The 15,365-nt window shown below is 49.9% G+C and overlaps 1 protein-coding gene across 12 annotated transcripts in view; it reads right to left on the bottom strand.

The window, feature by feature from the left end:
- The window catches only part of nrxn2b (neurexin 2b), a 638,533-nt gene that overhangs the window by 9,673 nt on the left and 613,495 nt on the right, over window positions 1-15,365 (bottom strand). For all 12 annotated transcript variants that reach the window (XM_029117448.2, XM_029117457.2, XM_029117453.2 and 9 more), the window contains 2 exons: window positions 8,436-8,764; window positions 1,547-1,625 (listed from right to left, as the gene is read on the bottom strand). In XM_029117448.2, the coding sequence (XP_028973281.1) occupies window positions 1,547-1,625; window positions 8,436-8,764 (408 nt within the window). The remainder of the gene's footprint in view (window positions 1-1,546; window positions 1,626-8,435; window positions 8,765-15,365) is intronic.

Genomic DNA, 15,365 nt, shown 5'->3' with positions numbered 1-15,365 from the left:
AGTTATTACGGATTTCAGTCCCCAGTCAGAGTACAGAGCCAGTTTGTGTCGACCATTGTCTGGTAGGTAGCAGGGATGATGTCCGTCCTTTTAGTGTGACTGTAGTTTGGTCTCAGGGACGACGTCCATCCCGTCTGTGTGATTGCAGTTCCATCTCAGGGATGATAGCCAGGCCGAGGAACCCTTCGTCCACACGTCTATCCGGAGGAGTGCGTGCGGTAATGTGTGTGCATGAGTGTGCACATTTGTGAGTGTTGCTGTTCTCTCCAGAGAGTTTACTTCTGGGCAGAAGGCAGACACTGAAAAACTTAAATTTCCCCTTTTGATAAGGAGAGAACTGAACCTCTGTATCGTCAGCACCTACAGTGAAACCACACAGAGATGGGATGTAGTGTGTAGTGGTATTATATATTTAAGCAATAAAGGTTGGTGGGTGGTCTGGTACACCACGGCTGTCAGCCAATCAGCAGTCAGGATATGAAGCACCCATTTATAATGAGGAAATAAGGCACAAGTGGGTGTGGTATATGGTCAATATACCACAGCTAACAGCTTGTGTCAGGCACGGTGCATCCCAACACACAAGGCTTTGCCATGGTATATTGCCAATATACCACAAACCAGAGATGCCATGTTTTTATTACAAACCTATTACCAAAGCAGTTATAACAGTAAAAAGTTATGTGATGTCATAACAGTGGTAAACAGCGTTCAGGATTCAACCCAGACAGGTTTTAATACTAAATAATGTAGTACGTTGGCTTAGTTTACATCAGTATTGCCCAGCGAACACACTCATTTCCAATATCTCCACCCACTAAATGAGTGCCCAAACGTTCTAAGGGAATAACTATGAGTTACATGCCATGAATTACACATGACAATAATAAACCAGAACGTTAACCAAATGTTCCTGATGGCTTCTGATGAACGTCATTCTCGGACAGGCTATTTCTAGACCCGGGTCGCTGTGAGGCAAGCGTTTGATTGAAGTCCTGACTGGAGCACACAGTCACACCCAGCGGACTTTGGCTCAGGCATTCTGATGTAAGACTTCTTGGCAGTTCCCAGGCAACCACAAAAAAATCCCAGTCAAAACCCCACCCCTCGACATCCCTGTGTCAAAAGTTTGTTTGACCTTTTCGTTTGACATCGCTCGGCCTCGCGCTCTCTCAGCCGCAAGGCCGACGCTCAAGAGGAGTCCAATGTTGAGCCTGTCCGGCCTCATTAAGATCGGAGCGGCTGATTGGCGCAACAGCTGGTCTAACAGCAGCTGTTGCCCAATCAGGATGCTAAGGCGCATCAACGATGGCCCGGGAGACACTGGAGCTGTCACCGCACCGCTTTGAACCCTAGCCACTGAGAAATATGGGTGGGCGCACATCTGGCCAATCACAGCTGCATGTGGCAAGTCACGGGGGTCACGGTTATAGAAAGAAATGTGAATAAGGTGGTGGGGGGAGGGACAACTAGCTGTCTGTGTGGGTCTCTGCTGGGCTGGTGGACCCCCCCAGTGATGGACACAAAACCTCCAGGTTGGACTCACCATTTCCAGGCTCACACTCCTCCAGGTCCTCGTCATCGCTCGGACACTCGGCCGACGCTACTAACAGTTCATCCGAGTTCTGCAACAGAGACAGATGGGGGGGGGGGGGGTGTCAGAGTGGGTTCCACGTCCGGGACAGACCATGGGTACCCACCGGTTACAGTCGCGGGCCCAGCGTAGCACATGGTCAGGGCAGTGTAAAGCTTACCCATGATGCAACTCGACACGATAAGGTGGGCACGGTAACACACCGTCAGCCTGGTTATCAGTCTTTCTGTAACAGCCCACTCTCATGGGCCGTCATGGTTGTCAAGGCAGAGTGGCAACCAGGCCGCCACGCCTCCGTTTTGACATGAGGACACTCCATTTAACACAGCCCGGTGAAAACACATCGTTGAGGTCCATTAAGCCCCCCGGTCATCACACTGCAGCACGCTCCATCCTCACAGTGGAAGCCAGGCTAATAGCGGACGGACAAAAAGCCCATTCAAACCTCCGCTGCGCGTACACTCTCCCTCTCATCCACCCGAGAGGCTAGGCAGCGAATCTTACCTATTCCCCTCCACGCTCTGGCTCAAGTTAATACTGAAGATGAGGTCAGCCCGGTATAATACAGTGGAAGGGATGAGGGCTTTTATCACGGGCAGCACAATTTATTTAAGCGTGGTGATTTGTTGACTGTGTATGTGCGGAGAGATCCAGCCCTCCCCATTATCCAAGCCTCCATTATTTATCCACAGCCAGAATGTATTTACTTATTAATCAAATGCAGTGCCTGGGTTTATGCATGTGTGTGTGTGTGTGTGGGTGTGCGCGAGAGACGGTGTGTGTGTTTGTAATTGTCAGTGATAGGGAGGGAGACAAAAAGAAAGCAGAGAAAAGAGGAGAGACAAGAGAAAGGAGAAATACAGAGGAGGAAAAAGAGGAGAAAGGCGAGGAGAGACAGAGAGAGAAAGAGTGAAAAGAGAAAAGAGTATGTGTGTGTCCATCTGGGCTTTTATTAAGAAGGGCTTAATGAGCCTTTGGCAAAGTTTTCCATTTCAGTCTTCTAAATGACCAGCAATGCCTTTGATGAGCCTTTGGTCTTTTAATATATATTTTATTTGTATATTCTCTTCCTTAATATAGAAAGTGATTAATTAGAGAGGGACACAAAGTTGAACAAAGAGATGAAGGGGCAGGTGGGGTTTGAAATCTGCTTGGTATTTTCACATTGCATTTCCGGAACACGGCTTTAAAGACTCATCTGAAAATCAATCAATGACTCAAGTGAAAATATAGAAGATATTCACAATGAATGGAAAGTATTTATTTAGCTAGGATAACCCAGTCAGTAACGCTCGCCGCTGATTTGAAAGGAGACAGGTGTGTCATTAGATGCTGTGTGTTGCTGTCTAAGGAATCGACTCAACGTCTCCCCTTGGTGGCATGTTGGTAGAATCACATACTGCAACGGGGTTTCCCAAACTGCAATACATTATATAATATATAACATAGCTTTAATCTTCAGCTGCAAACGTCTTCTGGTCATGCCTGTATTTATGCTAGTAGTATGGTAGAAGTCTTACATATGGCCCCTTTAAGAGTGAGGTGAAGTTGCCCCCGGGCGCATTTTAACCCCGGATGGATATTGGTCTGGAAGCCTCAGAATCTTCTTGTATGTCCTTGACGCTGTGTGACCCAGACGCACTGTTGATTATCCTGGGACGTAAAGAGGTTTTGAATGCATTACCCAGACCCACTGTTGATTATCCTGGGACGTAAAGAGGTTTTGAATGCATTACCCAGACCCACTGTTGATTATCCTGGGACGTAAAGAGGTTTTGAATGCATTACCCAGACCCACTGTTGATTATCCTGGGACGTAAAGAGGTTTTGAATGCATTACCCAGACCCACTGTTGATTATCCTGGGACGTAAAGAGGTTTTGAATGCATTACCCAGACCCGTAACTCTCGTTTCAAATGTTAAGGAAAAATAATAAGGTCCCATTAACAAAAGTAAGGTTCACCGAATAGCAGAATAACACTACATTTAGAGAGGCATCAATATTCACTGAGCGACGATTTAACCCGATTTTATAAGATTTTTCCTTTCACTGCTCTAAGTTCAATCCAAATTGGGATCAACATGGGACAAGTGATGATCCCCTTAGTAAAAACATAGGGTCTGTGGTCAGGGCTGTAAAACAAACACATCAAAAGGGGTGTACCCATTTAAACCTTCAAAGCTTTACGTGTCACGATCAAAGCATCTTGCTTTGGGTAGCCCATCACAGAGTAGAAAATTAAACGTGGGTTTATTTGCCTGTGTCCCGCCCCTGAGCTCCCAATTTGCATGGCGTTCGGGGTGCCATGATGAGCAGCAAGCGGCCTCACGGCTTGTTAAAGCAGAACAGTGACATTAGATGGGCCCCGGCTGAGATTCCGCTGTATTCATAGAGCAATTAACAGAGTTGCTCATGTGCAAAACACCACCACGTTCAATCAGACGACTTGCTGCCTGGGAAAGTAGGACCCCGTTTTCACGCGTTTCGGGGAGGCTCTACGCTAGCCAGCTCCTTGTGAACATTGGCGTGATGAAGGTATGGGGCCATGTGACCAGGACTGGGAGGAACATGAGTGTCCCATCAGATCAGTAGCTCAGTTAATGGAACCGATTTGGCTGTCAACACTTCACCCCTCCTTCAAATGTGTCCTCCGGACTGTCTCTCTGGATTCTGGCTAGTAGCTGTGTTCTGTTGTCTCTCCCTCCCTCTCCCCTGTATTCTGTTTTAACCGTTTTGTCTTGCCCCCCCCCCCCCCCCCCCCCGGTGGCTGCCAGGGGTGCCCAATCAGGGCCTGTGTTCGTCAGAGAGAGCTGGCTGGGCTGTGAAAACAACACGTCAGCCGTTAGCCAAGCTAAAGGAACAAATACGGGGGAAAAGCAGGGCACAGACCCAGCCATCTGTTGGAGTGGGGACAGCTGGGTTAGCCAGCTATAGACGCCTAAAAGAAACCATCTCGGTTAATGCGGCTGTTTGGGCAGTTCCAGGTTAATTCATACGCGTCGTCATTACAGTTCTGGAGTTACTCATTAGTAACGACTGCTTTTGGTAATATTTTTTTGCTTGATTGGGGTCTAGGTAGGCTTCAAAGCAACATTTCAGAGAAATTTGGAGAAATGGTTAATTGGGAAAGAAAGCGCTTGAGGTTGGGCTTGTGTAATGCCTTTGTGCCGTAAATAAATGTCAGACAATACAATTTATAAACGCTAGCAAACAGCACAGTGGTGGAGCGCCAAACACACACACACACACACACACACACACACACACACACACACACACACACACACACTGGAGCCAACAATGCCTCCAGGTACTGTGAGGCCTGCAAAACATTTATCAAGTTCTTTTCGGTGGGCTGTCTACTTCACAGCACTCCAAACAATGCCTCTACGGAGCCTCACCACCCGCTGTTCCGTGGGGCTCGTCCAACTACGGCCAGAGGCCGGACTTTGATATGGAACATGACGCGTGTGACACACACACACACACACACACACCCACACACACACACACACACACACACACCCACCCACGCACGCACGCACACACGATACAGACAACCAGCTTGGGTTCCATTGATCGGGTTGTTTCTGTGCCTTCAAAACCCACCAGGCCACCAGGTGATCAGATCCAACACCGTCGGCAGGGTGGAAATGGCACCCTCTCGCCCTCCGCGGCGCCCTCCACCTCCAACCCCCCCCCCCCCAGGCTCTCGTCAAGCAAAGCAGTGCACTCGCCAAGGCACAGTGAGCCATCGGGGGTCCACTGGTGCATCATGTCCCCCCCCCCCCCCGGGAGTAGCCTCCACTCCTAATGGTGGAAAAAGGCAGTGTGAATGACCGTCGCCTCCGGAGACCTCCAGTATTGATCAAGATGCTGCATTAGCGCCAGCCACATTGATCACCGTGGGGTCTACAGAGTCTGATCTCTTCCTCTCCCGGACAAAAGACTGCAGTGCACAAGCAGCTTTGATAACACCCCCCCCCCCCCCCCACCGTTCATTGAATTTACTAAAGCCGATATCAAAAGGCCGTGGCTCTGGCTCTGCGGTGCCGTGGGGGACGGTTGGCGCAAGAGAAAGCCCCAGAAGGTGAACGAAAATAACAGCGACGTAAAAAAAGCTAACATTTTATTAAAAGGGACTTGACTGGGGTTTCGCGGCGAGACGGCTGGCGGCGCGTGACGCTCACACCCCTGTAGTGTTCCCATACACCCCCTCATCTCCCCAGCACACAGTCCTCCTCCAGAAACCTATCAGACCCCCTCTCAACAGAGGACACTCTCACACAATATCCCACCCTCTCCCATTCTCCCTCTCCCATTCTCTCTCTCCGATAAGCTTTTAGTTCCACGCAGTAATTAGCAGGATGGTTACTGGCAGAGGGCCGCGGGGGGAGAGAGGAGAGAGACCGGCCTTCACTTTCAAGTGATTTCTGTTACCGGCGTCAGCGGGTGAGGAAAGAGGAAGAGAGGGGGAGGAAGGGGGAAAAAGAGAGGGAGGGGGGAAAAAGAGACGGGAGGTATGGTGGAAGAAGAGGGGAAGAAGGGAGGAATACAGGGGAGGAAGGGAGAAGGACAGATGGCAGGAAGAGAGAAAGAGATTGGGGAGGAAGCGAGAAAAAGAGAGGGGGAGGAATTGAAAAAGAGGCAGCTGATATGAAATCAGTGTTCTTGTACGGAGAATGTTTAATCACGGTTGCACAAAGCGGGCTGGCAGACAGATGGGTTTATAGGACTGATCTCAGGTAAGCTTCGGAGTACACCAGGGGTGATAATGAACTTGTTTGAGAGAAACTCAATGTTAATTAGCACTTTTACCTTGACGCCTCTGCAATGCAACTCCGTACAAGTTGGCTGAAACGGAAACAGCCACGCCTTTTTGTTAAACCAGGCTTACGACCTAAACTAACCATACTGGTCAGTAAGATTACATTAGATGATCTGATTGAGCTGTCGTGTTTGGGGTTCCCCCGGTCTCCCATTGAGGGATGAGCATTCCTGTATGTTTTATTGTACTGTAGCGCTTATGGATCAAATTCTACTGGAATGTTCTGGAAAGGTCAGTCAGCGAGTCGGATCAAAGTGGTAGCAATGCCCTGATATTGTGTTGATACATTAGTGAAATGCTGTGAGAGATTCCTGACTTTTTTTCTCACTGTTTGGCCGGGGAAAAGTTATTTAAACCTGACAGCAAAAGTCTGTGTGTGGTTTTGTTTAAGAAGCTTGGTGATTTGAAGCAATATTAGTTTGCTTCCAGACGATCTCTCCTCAATTAGCGCTTGTATAATTTTTTTTTACTTTCACCTTAAAATTGGTGGTAAAAAATAATATTGTTGTGGTTATTTGATGTACATTTTCAATTATTACAATGCCAAACATTTTACATATTGCTCCATTAAAGAGGTAAAGTAACTTTATGTTCTGGGAGCATTTTGTTGTGAGACTTTTGGCACACCAAGCTGCATAGATTTATATTGGTTACATTGGAATGTAAACTACTGTACATAATGATTTGCAACTACGTTGCTTAACTTTAGTAAGCTGATTTACTTTGAACAATAGAGGGAACACCTTCTTTGTACTGTGGGTTATCTTGTTGATCTAATTTATTTCAAGGTAGCTTTATTGTCTATGGTATATACACAAATACACTAAATCCTCAATCCAGATTGTTCAGCCCTTCGCTTAAGACCCGACTCTAAACACCGAATTATATACCTATTTAAATAATGATATAATTCTGACGGCTAATGGCCATCAGAGCCACATGTCCTGTCATGCTTGTGAAACGAGAGAGACAGTCTAGCTAGACCTCGCCTGACATTTCTCCGGGTCCTTCAGGAACATTCCAACAAATGAGAGGGAGAATTATTCAGGTAGGATTTTATACAATAATAATACGTTCTACCCAATTTCTTTTCAGTCACTGACATTTTCACCACGTCCCACAGAACTATTTACACTTCTCTAACCTAATAATTACCCAGCCTGACCTTCCACTCCCATTCCTCTCTGGGCTCCAGAACCTGAACAGGACTAATGATATAGAACCACAGTGACAGAGTGCACAACTAGAGACGCTGTACATTACAATGCATGTGGCTCGGATAATTAATAGATGGTATGGGCTGTGAAATGGGAGGCAGAGCTTGCCTCTCCCGGAGGACACAGCCCTGTTATTACAGCTTATTATGGGCTGCTAAAGGACTGGGCGGCATGGCGACGATGTTAGGGCTGTCTGTGTCTTCGTAGAGCAATAGCTCTCTCTGCTATTGTTCCCTAATTGACACTTCCAGGAGTGGCGGATCCAGTTCTCGGGATCGTGTCGAGATTATTCGGAGGAAATCACAGCCTTCTTAAGATTGAGTGGCACATACATTGAGTGTCACGTGCACACGCTCGTACGCGCGTACCCACCCCGAGACACACACACACACGCACACACACACACACACACACGATAACAACATGTTTAGAGAGTAAGTCCAAGGAATGGAGAAAAGCAATTTATTTTTTCCAACTGTCTGGCCCCTAACAATGTGTTTGGATCAGTGATCCGCGGCAGAATGAAACCCCCGGCCTGGTCCTCTGTGATAGCGTAGTCTGGAGGTGGTCTTTCTCTTCGGGGTCTTCTGAAATGTGAACACTAACCTGGGGCTAAAACCGGAACTAGTACACACTGATTTGTGTGAATCCACAGAGAAGAAGCAGCTATTTGGAAGTTTAATAACCTAATCCATGCCCCCCCCCACCCCATCATCAACCTTAAGCTCTAAACCTGCTAAGTTCAGGTTGCCCCCCGCCCGCCCCCCCGCTCTGCCTGCCCCCCCCTCCACTGACCTGCGTGACACTGTCCCGCATGGTGGGCGAGCGCTGCTTGCGCGTGGTGGTGGTAGCCATGGTGGTGGTGGTCTCCATGATGGTGGTGGACATGTCGGCCAGCGGCGTGGTGCTGGTGGTGTCCGTGGCGAGCACCGAGGGCACGTCGCCCACCAGCCGCAGGTTGCCCTGGGCCTGCACGTTGGGGTCGCCCTCGGCCGCCAGCTTGAGCACCTGCAGGCCGTTGTAGTAGAGGCCCGAGATCTGGCCCTGGAAGTGCCGGGCCTTGTCCCCGCCGCCGCCACCGATCTTGATGAACGCCTGGCTGTTGAAGATGGTCAACTGTCGACCTGGCGGACGGAACGGAGAGGAGGCGGGGGAGGGGGGGGGGGGGGAGAGATGGCGGAGAAAAGTAGGAGAAAGAGCAGGAGCAAGGCGGTAAAAGAAGAGAGAGGTGGGCAGGAAAACAAACAGAGGAAGAAGGTAGCAGGAAAAATGAGGAGAGAAACGGTGAGGGAAACAACGTCAAGTTTCTGCCTTTTTGTTGGCCGCCCAACATGTAAATCCCCGCTCCCCACCTTCAGACAGACATGAGGCAGTGGGAGGGTGGGTGGGCGATGGGTGGGGGGACCTCCCCTGGTAACACGTTAAGGAGACTGGAGCTTTGCCCTAAGTTGTGCTGCTGCGGGTGGCAGCCATTACGGCTCGACTCTGGCACACACGGGCCACTCAGTTTCACAGCCGAGCCTGAAGAATCTGGAAACTGCGCGGCCTGATAGATTGCAAGAGGTTTGCCGCGGGCTGACCCTGAGACAGAGGGGCTTGGTGGAGACGCATCTCATTCCCCCAAGACGGGATACATTAAAGCAGGTAGCCCTGTGTCACTGACCCCACCACACCTGAGACACTGAAATTATGAAGTGCCGCAGAGAAAAAAAATAAAAGAGTCCCATCCCACAGAACGTAGATGGACGAGCCTTTTAGGGAAAATAAACCACTTTGCGGGAAATTAGTTTAATGTTTAATTCAACAGCTCTCCCTCATCCATTCCCCCAGTCACTACTGTGTATTTGGGTTGGCCGGAGGAGTCCAATACTAATGTGTTACCAGGGGTTGGAGGAACGAGGAGATCTGAGGAGGCGAAGGGGTTGGTGAAGGAGGTGATCTGAGGGGATGGAGGTTTGGTGGAGGAGGTGATCTGATGAGGCGGGAGTGTTTGGTGAAGACAGTTCTTTCTTTCCTTTTGGGGTGTCATGCTGGGTCAATCACAACTGAAGACCCCTTGACCTTGTTGGCGGGTGTCCCGGGGTGATGAGGGGTGAGGGGAGGGGTCAAGGGTTACTGTAGGAAGTGGGTTATTTGGAGACATGATGAGCTAATTAATGCAATGAGGAAGGAGTAGAGGCCCTCCTTATGGATTAATCAATGCCAGGAGGGAGAGTGTGTGTGTGTGTGTGTGTGTGTGTGCGCATGTGTGTGAATGCTTGTGTGTGTGTGGGTGTGTGTGCGCATGTGTGTGAATGCGTGTGTGTGTTGTGTGTGTGTGTTAGTGCGTGTGGGTGACTGAAATTGATCTTATGCTAGTGTGTGTGGGATGGACTCCCCAGTGATGGCAAACATTGCTATGGGATACTTTGACTGTGTAGGTGATGTGTGTGTGTGTGTGTGTGTGTGTGTGTACTGTGTGTTATAATAAATGACCTTGTAACATTATGCTGACATTTCTACATTTCAAACAGACTTAACGACGCTGTCCTTTAAAGGACCGATGTTTCAATTTCAACATACTTTGTTATAATGGACTATGGTGTGTATGCCGTCATGTCTGTGTGTGTGTGTGTGTGTTTGTGCAGATGTCCTAAGCACAAAACCTCCAGTGAAACAGTCCATTACACATCCCAAGCCACTGTCAGATCATCTGGTTAGTCCAGCCCACTGAAGACCCTGTCCCCTCCACTCAGCGCCCGCCTAATGGCGACACTGAATGTGGGCCGCTTATCAGTGTGAAGACGCATCTAAACGTGTTTGGTGGGCGAAGGGAAGGGGGCTGATGGTGGTGGTGGGACGTGGAGACTGGATGGATGGACGTCCACAGGGAAACCAGAACAGAACACGGATACATTTTGAAAGGCAGATGAGGACGATCACTGACTACGCACCACGTGCACACAGCAAACACATTCGCAACCGCACGCACTCCGGATCCCCCTCCAGACGCAAACACGGTCCCCCCCGCACATCTCCCTCTATGAACGGATATCGGTTTCTGGTCCTCGACCGGAGGACAGGGCCACTCGTCAGCCCAGTGGTTCTCCTGTCACAGAGAGCGCCAGGGGGAGTCCGGACAGACGGACAGGGCGGAGCGCTGAGAAGACGACCAACTGAAAAAAGACGCTTTGTGGATGGACGAGGGACGCGGATTGTTTCTTGCGTTGTGCAACGGTGCCGTTAGCCCGCGAATAGGATTATTGTGCACAGATCGAACCCCCCAAAATGAACACGAATATGTCTGCTTGTTTTGTGAGATGACATTAACACAGTGGGAGCGGTGCAACAGGTGAACGCCCCCCCCCACCACCCCCCAACCCTGTGGTGTCGTGTATGTCTATAATCGCGCCTGGTCTTGTGTTCAGAGAAAACCCCAGGTATCCTCCAAAGTCGACTCGCTGGAATGTAGTTCCCAGCGCCTACGCGGAAGCTGGGATACAAACTTTTAGTCTACTTTTAGTCTGGAAACTGTGGTGCAATGCTTAAAAAAGAAAGAGTGCGTGGGTGCAGATCAAAAGTGAACTGAACAGTCAAGTATTGAACACTCGAGAGGTCCTTGTGGATCCTTAAAGACGTTCTATTTTGCGCCGTACATCAGTCAGAGGAAGCCTGCGCGCCGGGGTCTGTGTGGCTGCCTGATGGAAAGCACACTAACAGGGGCTGATGAAGTTATTGTTTTGGGGCCTGCTGGGTCAAATTGAAACTGACGTGTCACTTTAGAGCCAATTTAATCGGGGGAGGGGTGGGCGTAGGGGGACAGGGTAGAAGAGAGGAGGAAAGGACCCTGCACAATTGGCAATCAGACAGCTTCATATAGCACAACCAGGTGTGTTTGTGTGTGTGTGTGTGTGCATAATTACAAGCTTAGGCTGTCTGAGATATGTCAGGAAGGTGACCTTTAAATGCATGCCGACACCGCCCCCCCCCTGTGTGTGTAGAAGTGTCAGGCTTCTTGCTGTGTGTGTGGGGGGTTTCTGTTGGACAGCCCCAGGCTGGGCCACACACTGATCAGTGTTGTACTGGGCCAATTTGGTTGGCGGTTCCCAGGTCTCCTCTCTCACCGAGCCCTTACGATGACGGGCACCTACTGGCCCCGGGGCCCAGGCTGGACTTGGAGGCTAGAAATGCCGAGGTGAGAGGGTGACAGCCACGGGCCGGTCCTCATTAAAACAGCTTCTCAGGACGACATCCACTACTGGCTAATTAACCTCCGCCCTGCCAACGCCGGAGTGATGGATGTCCCTCCGCCCTGAGGAAGCTCCAGTCACGCAGGTGATGCCCTCCATAGCTCACTTCATTTTCTCCCTCCTTCTCCATCCACCCCTGTCTCTCTCCCCCTCCAGCTTCCTTTATGAAAGTTGTTCTCAGTCCACCTCCACTTTGTAGTGGATCTTTCCTGCTGTTTCTACATGTTGACTCAACACAACCTGTTTCCTTTTCGCACAACAGTTTGGCAATTCAGACAATTTTTTTTCGTTATACAGAGCTGAAAAAGGTGCCCCCCGAGAGCGGGCACGAAACCCAGGAATTGGTAATTGACCGAAGTTCCGTCTTCGGTCGTGTCTATCGTGCCAAACTTTCTTCTCATTTGCACCTTTGCAAAATCGTCATTGGCAAAGTCACAGGTGTGGTGCAATACGCATTGAAATGAGTTAATTTGCTCGAAGATACCAGTTTTTGTTTGTCTTGCAACTCTCTCTGTGCACCTCCATTTCAATCACACAGCAGTCTGCCTTCACCATCCTGGTCCTCTCGCCCTCTCTGTCCCGTCATCATTAGAATATGGGTTTGTGTTCTGGTGGATGTTCCGGGTTCTACTCCAATATATTGACCAGGGACCTCAAAGATGACAGCCAAGTATCTTCCACATTGTAATGGAACTCTCCAGAAAGAAGCACGAATTGGAATGTGGTAATAATCTAGGCTCATCACGACCCTCTCCAGACCCTCCCCGGCCTCTCTGTATCCATCATCAGTGGCGTGTGCGCGCCCCGGAAAAAAGTCCCAGTCGTCTGGTTGCTTGGAGACAGACAAGAATCAGGGAAGCGGTGATAAATAGGGCATCTGGCTAAATGGGGAGACGGCGGGTGCACAGAGCCATATATGCAGTGATCAGTCGTGACCTGGCAGAATCAGACAAGGTTTAGTGGACAATGGCCTAGCGGAGGATGGCCTAGCGGAGGATGGCTTAGCAGAGAATGGCCTAGCGGAGGATGGCCTAGCGGAGGATGGCTTAGTGGAGGATGGCTTAGCGGAGGATGGCTTAGCGGAGGATGGCTTAACGGAGGGTGGCTTAGTGGAGGATGGCTTAGCGGAGGATGGCCTAGCGGAGGATGGCCTACCGGAGGATGGCCTAGCGGAGGATGGCCTAGCGGAGGATGGCTTAGCAGAGAATGGCCTAGCGGAGGATGGCCTAGCGGAGGATGGCTTAGTGGAGGATGGCTTAGCGGAGGATGGCTTAGCGGAGGATGGCTTAACGGAGGGTGGCTTAGTGGAGGATGGCTTAGCGGAGGATGGCCTAGCGGAGGATGGCCTACCGGAGGATGGCCTAGCGGAGGATGGCCTAGCGGAGGATGGCCTAGCGGAGGATGGCCTAGCGGAGGATGGCTTAGTGGAGGATGGCCTAGCGGAGGATGGCCTAGCGGAGGATGGCCTAGCGGAGGATGGCTCAGTGGAGGATGGCTTAGCGGAGGATGGCCTAGCGGAGGATGGCCTAGCGGAGGATGGCCTAGCGGAGGATAGCTTAGCTGGGTAGCCAGGATGTGAGAGGCGTTCCCGTATTTCCTAAAGAGATTTCTTCTGGTGTGTTGGTACAAGCGACAAAGTGAGCCATATTCGAAGAGATCCACAAGGTTGCAACCATTCCAGTCATTGGACCTTAGGACTTAACTAAATGAATGGAGAGAGAGAGCCTTACGAGACTATACCAAGAAAAGATAGGAGGAGGACAAGAGGAGGAAGGAGGTAATTCACGAAGAACTGGCAGAGAAGACAAATGAGTGCAAGACTAAAAGAAGATAGCATGCTGAGAATGGAGGAGTAGAGGATGGGATGACAGGGTTAGCGGAGGGATGGATGGAGGAGTAGAGGATGGAATGACAGGGTTAGCGGAGGGATGGATGGAGGAGTAGAGGATGGGATGACAGGGTTAGGGGAGGGAGCAAGGATGAGGAGTAGAGGATGGGATGACATGGTTGGGGAGGGAGGCATGGATGAGGAGTAGAGAATGGGACGACAGGGTTAGGGGAGGCATGGATGGAGGAGTAGAGGATGGGATGACTGGGTTAGGGGAGGGAGTCATGGATGAGGAGTAGAGGATGGGATGATGAGAAGATGGGAAAGGATGTCAGGCCTGGTGATGTAAAGGGGTCCTGAGAAAACTGTTAACCTGGGATAATGGAGAGAATAATATGTTGAAGGAGAGAGGGGAAGGAGAGAAGGAGAGAAGGAGAGACATAGAAAAATACAGAGGAAGAAAGATAGTGAGGAATGTCAATTGTGATAATAGATAAAAAGAAGAGGATAAGAGAGAAGAATGAAGAAGATGAGAAAGGATGAGAGAAGAGATGACAGGGATGAAAAAGCCGGAAAATTAGAGGATGAAAGAAATGATAAGAGAGTACGAGAGAGAGGAATAGAGAGAGGATGACAGAGAGGACAATTGACAGGATGATAGAGCCGATGAGAGAGAGGATAAGTAAGAGGATGAGAGAGAGGATGAGAGGACGAGAGAGAGGATGAGAGGATGAGAGAGAGGATGAGTTAGAAGACGAGAGAGGATGAGAGAGGATGAGTAAGAGGATGAGAGAGAGGATGAGAGAAGATGAGAGAGGATGAGGATGAGAGAGGAATAGAGAGAGGACGAGAGAGAGGATAATTGACAGGATGATAGAGCTGATGAGAGAGAGGATAAGTAAGAGGATGAGAGAGAGGATGACAGAGAATGAGAGGATACGAGAGAGAACAAGAGAGTGGATGAGTGAGAGGATAAGTGACATTATAAGAGAGAGGATGACAGAGAGGATGACAGAGAATGAGAGCGAATAAGTGAGAGGTAGTGAAACAACAGGAAAGCCATAAAGTACAGTCTCTGATATGCTTGTCAAAGCCATGCAGGAGTGACACAGCGTGGGTGAATCATACGGCACAAACTTCCTCTGTCTCCCCTTCCTTTTAAGAGCTGATGATATTATCGTTTCATTATTGCACTGTGGGAAACCGGTCCACATCCTTGGTATCACCGCACCATTCCCCGGTGACCAGAGGTGAAATGCCAAGCGGTGCGTGGTGCATCTACATCCGTGTATCCTTCCATGCTTCCATTCACCTCTGTGAGCAGAGTTTCTCAGACGAGCCGGGGCCGTTAATTACCGCCTCAGCTGATGGAGCCAAAGTCCGGGGCCACGCTCCGGTGCCTAATGCACAGGCTGCCTGTCTGAAGGCTGAGGTAATGAGAGCAAGCCTACAACCTCCAGTGCGCGTGGAGGGAAAGCTAGAACACAGCATATCCCTCTGCCAGATGGGGGCTGGGTGTTCTGGATCTAATAGCACTCCAGTGAAAGGGATCAGAGAAAGGCGTTGGAAGTGGAGCGGCCTCTTTCTCAAAGACGCCTTAACGTTACCTTTACGTTACCTCTCTATCCTAACGTCTTTCCAAGGCAGCATTATCCAGGAGAGACGGAT

Source organism: Esox lucius, chromosome 24, assembly GCF_011004845.1.
Source record: "Esox lucius isolate fEsoLuc1 chromosome 24, fEsoLuc1.pri, whole genome shotgun sequence".
In the NCBI taxonomy this organism is placed as follows: domain Eukaryota; kingdom Metazoa; phylum Chordata; class Actinopteri; order Esociformes; family Esocidae; genus Esox; species Esox lucius.
Note: the sequence above shows the minus strand (reverse complement) of the source record. Positions and strands in the feature narration are given on the sequence as shown.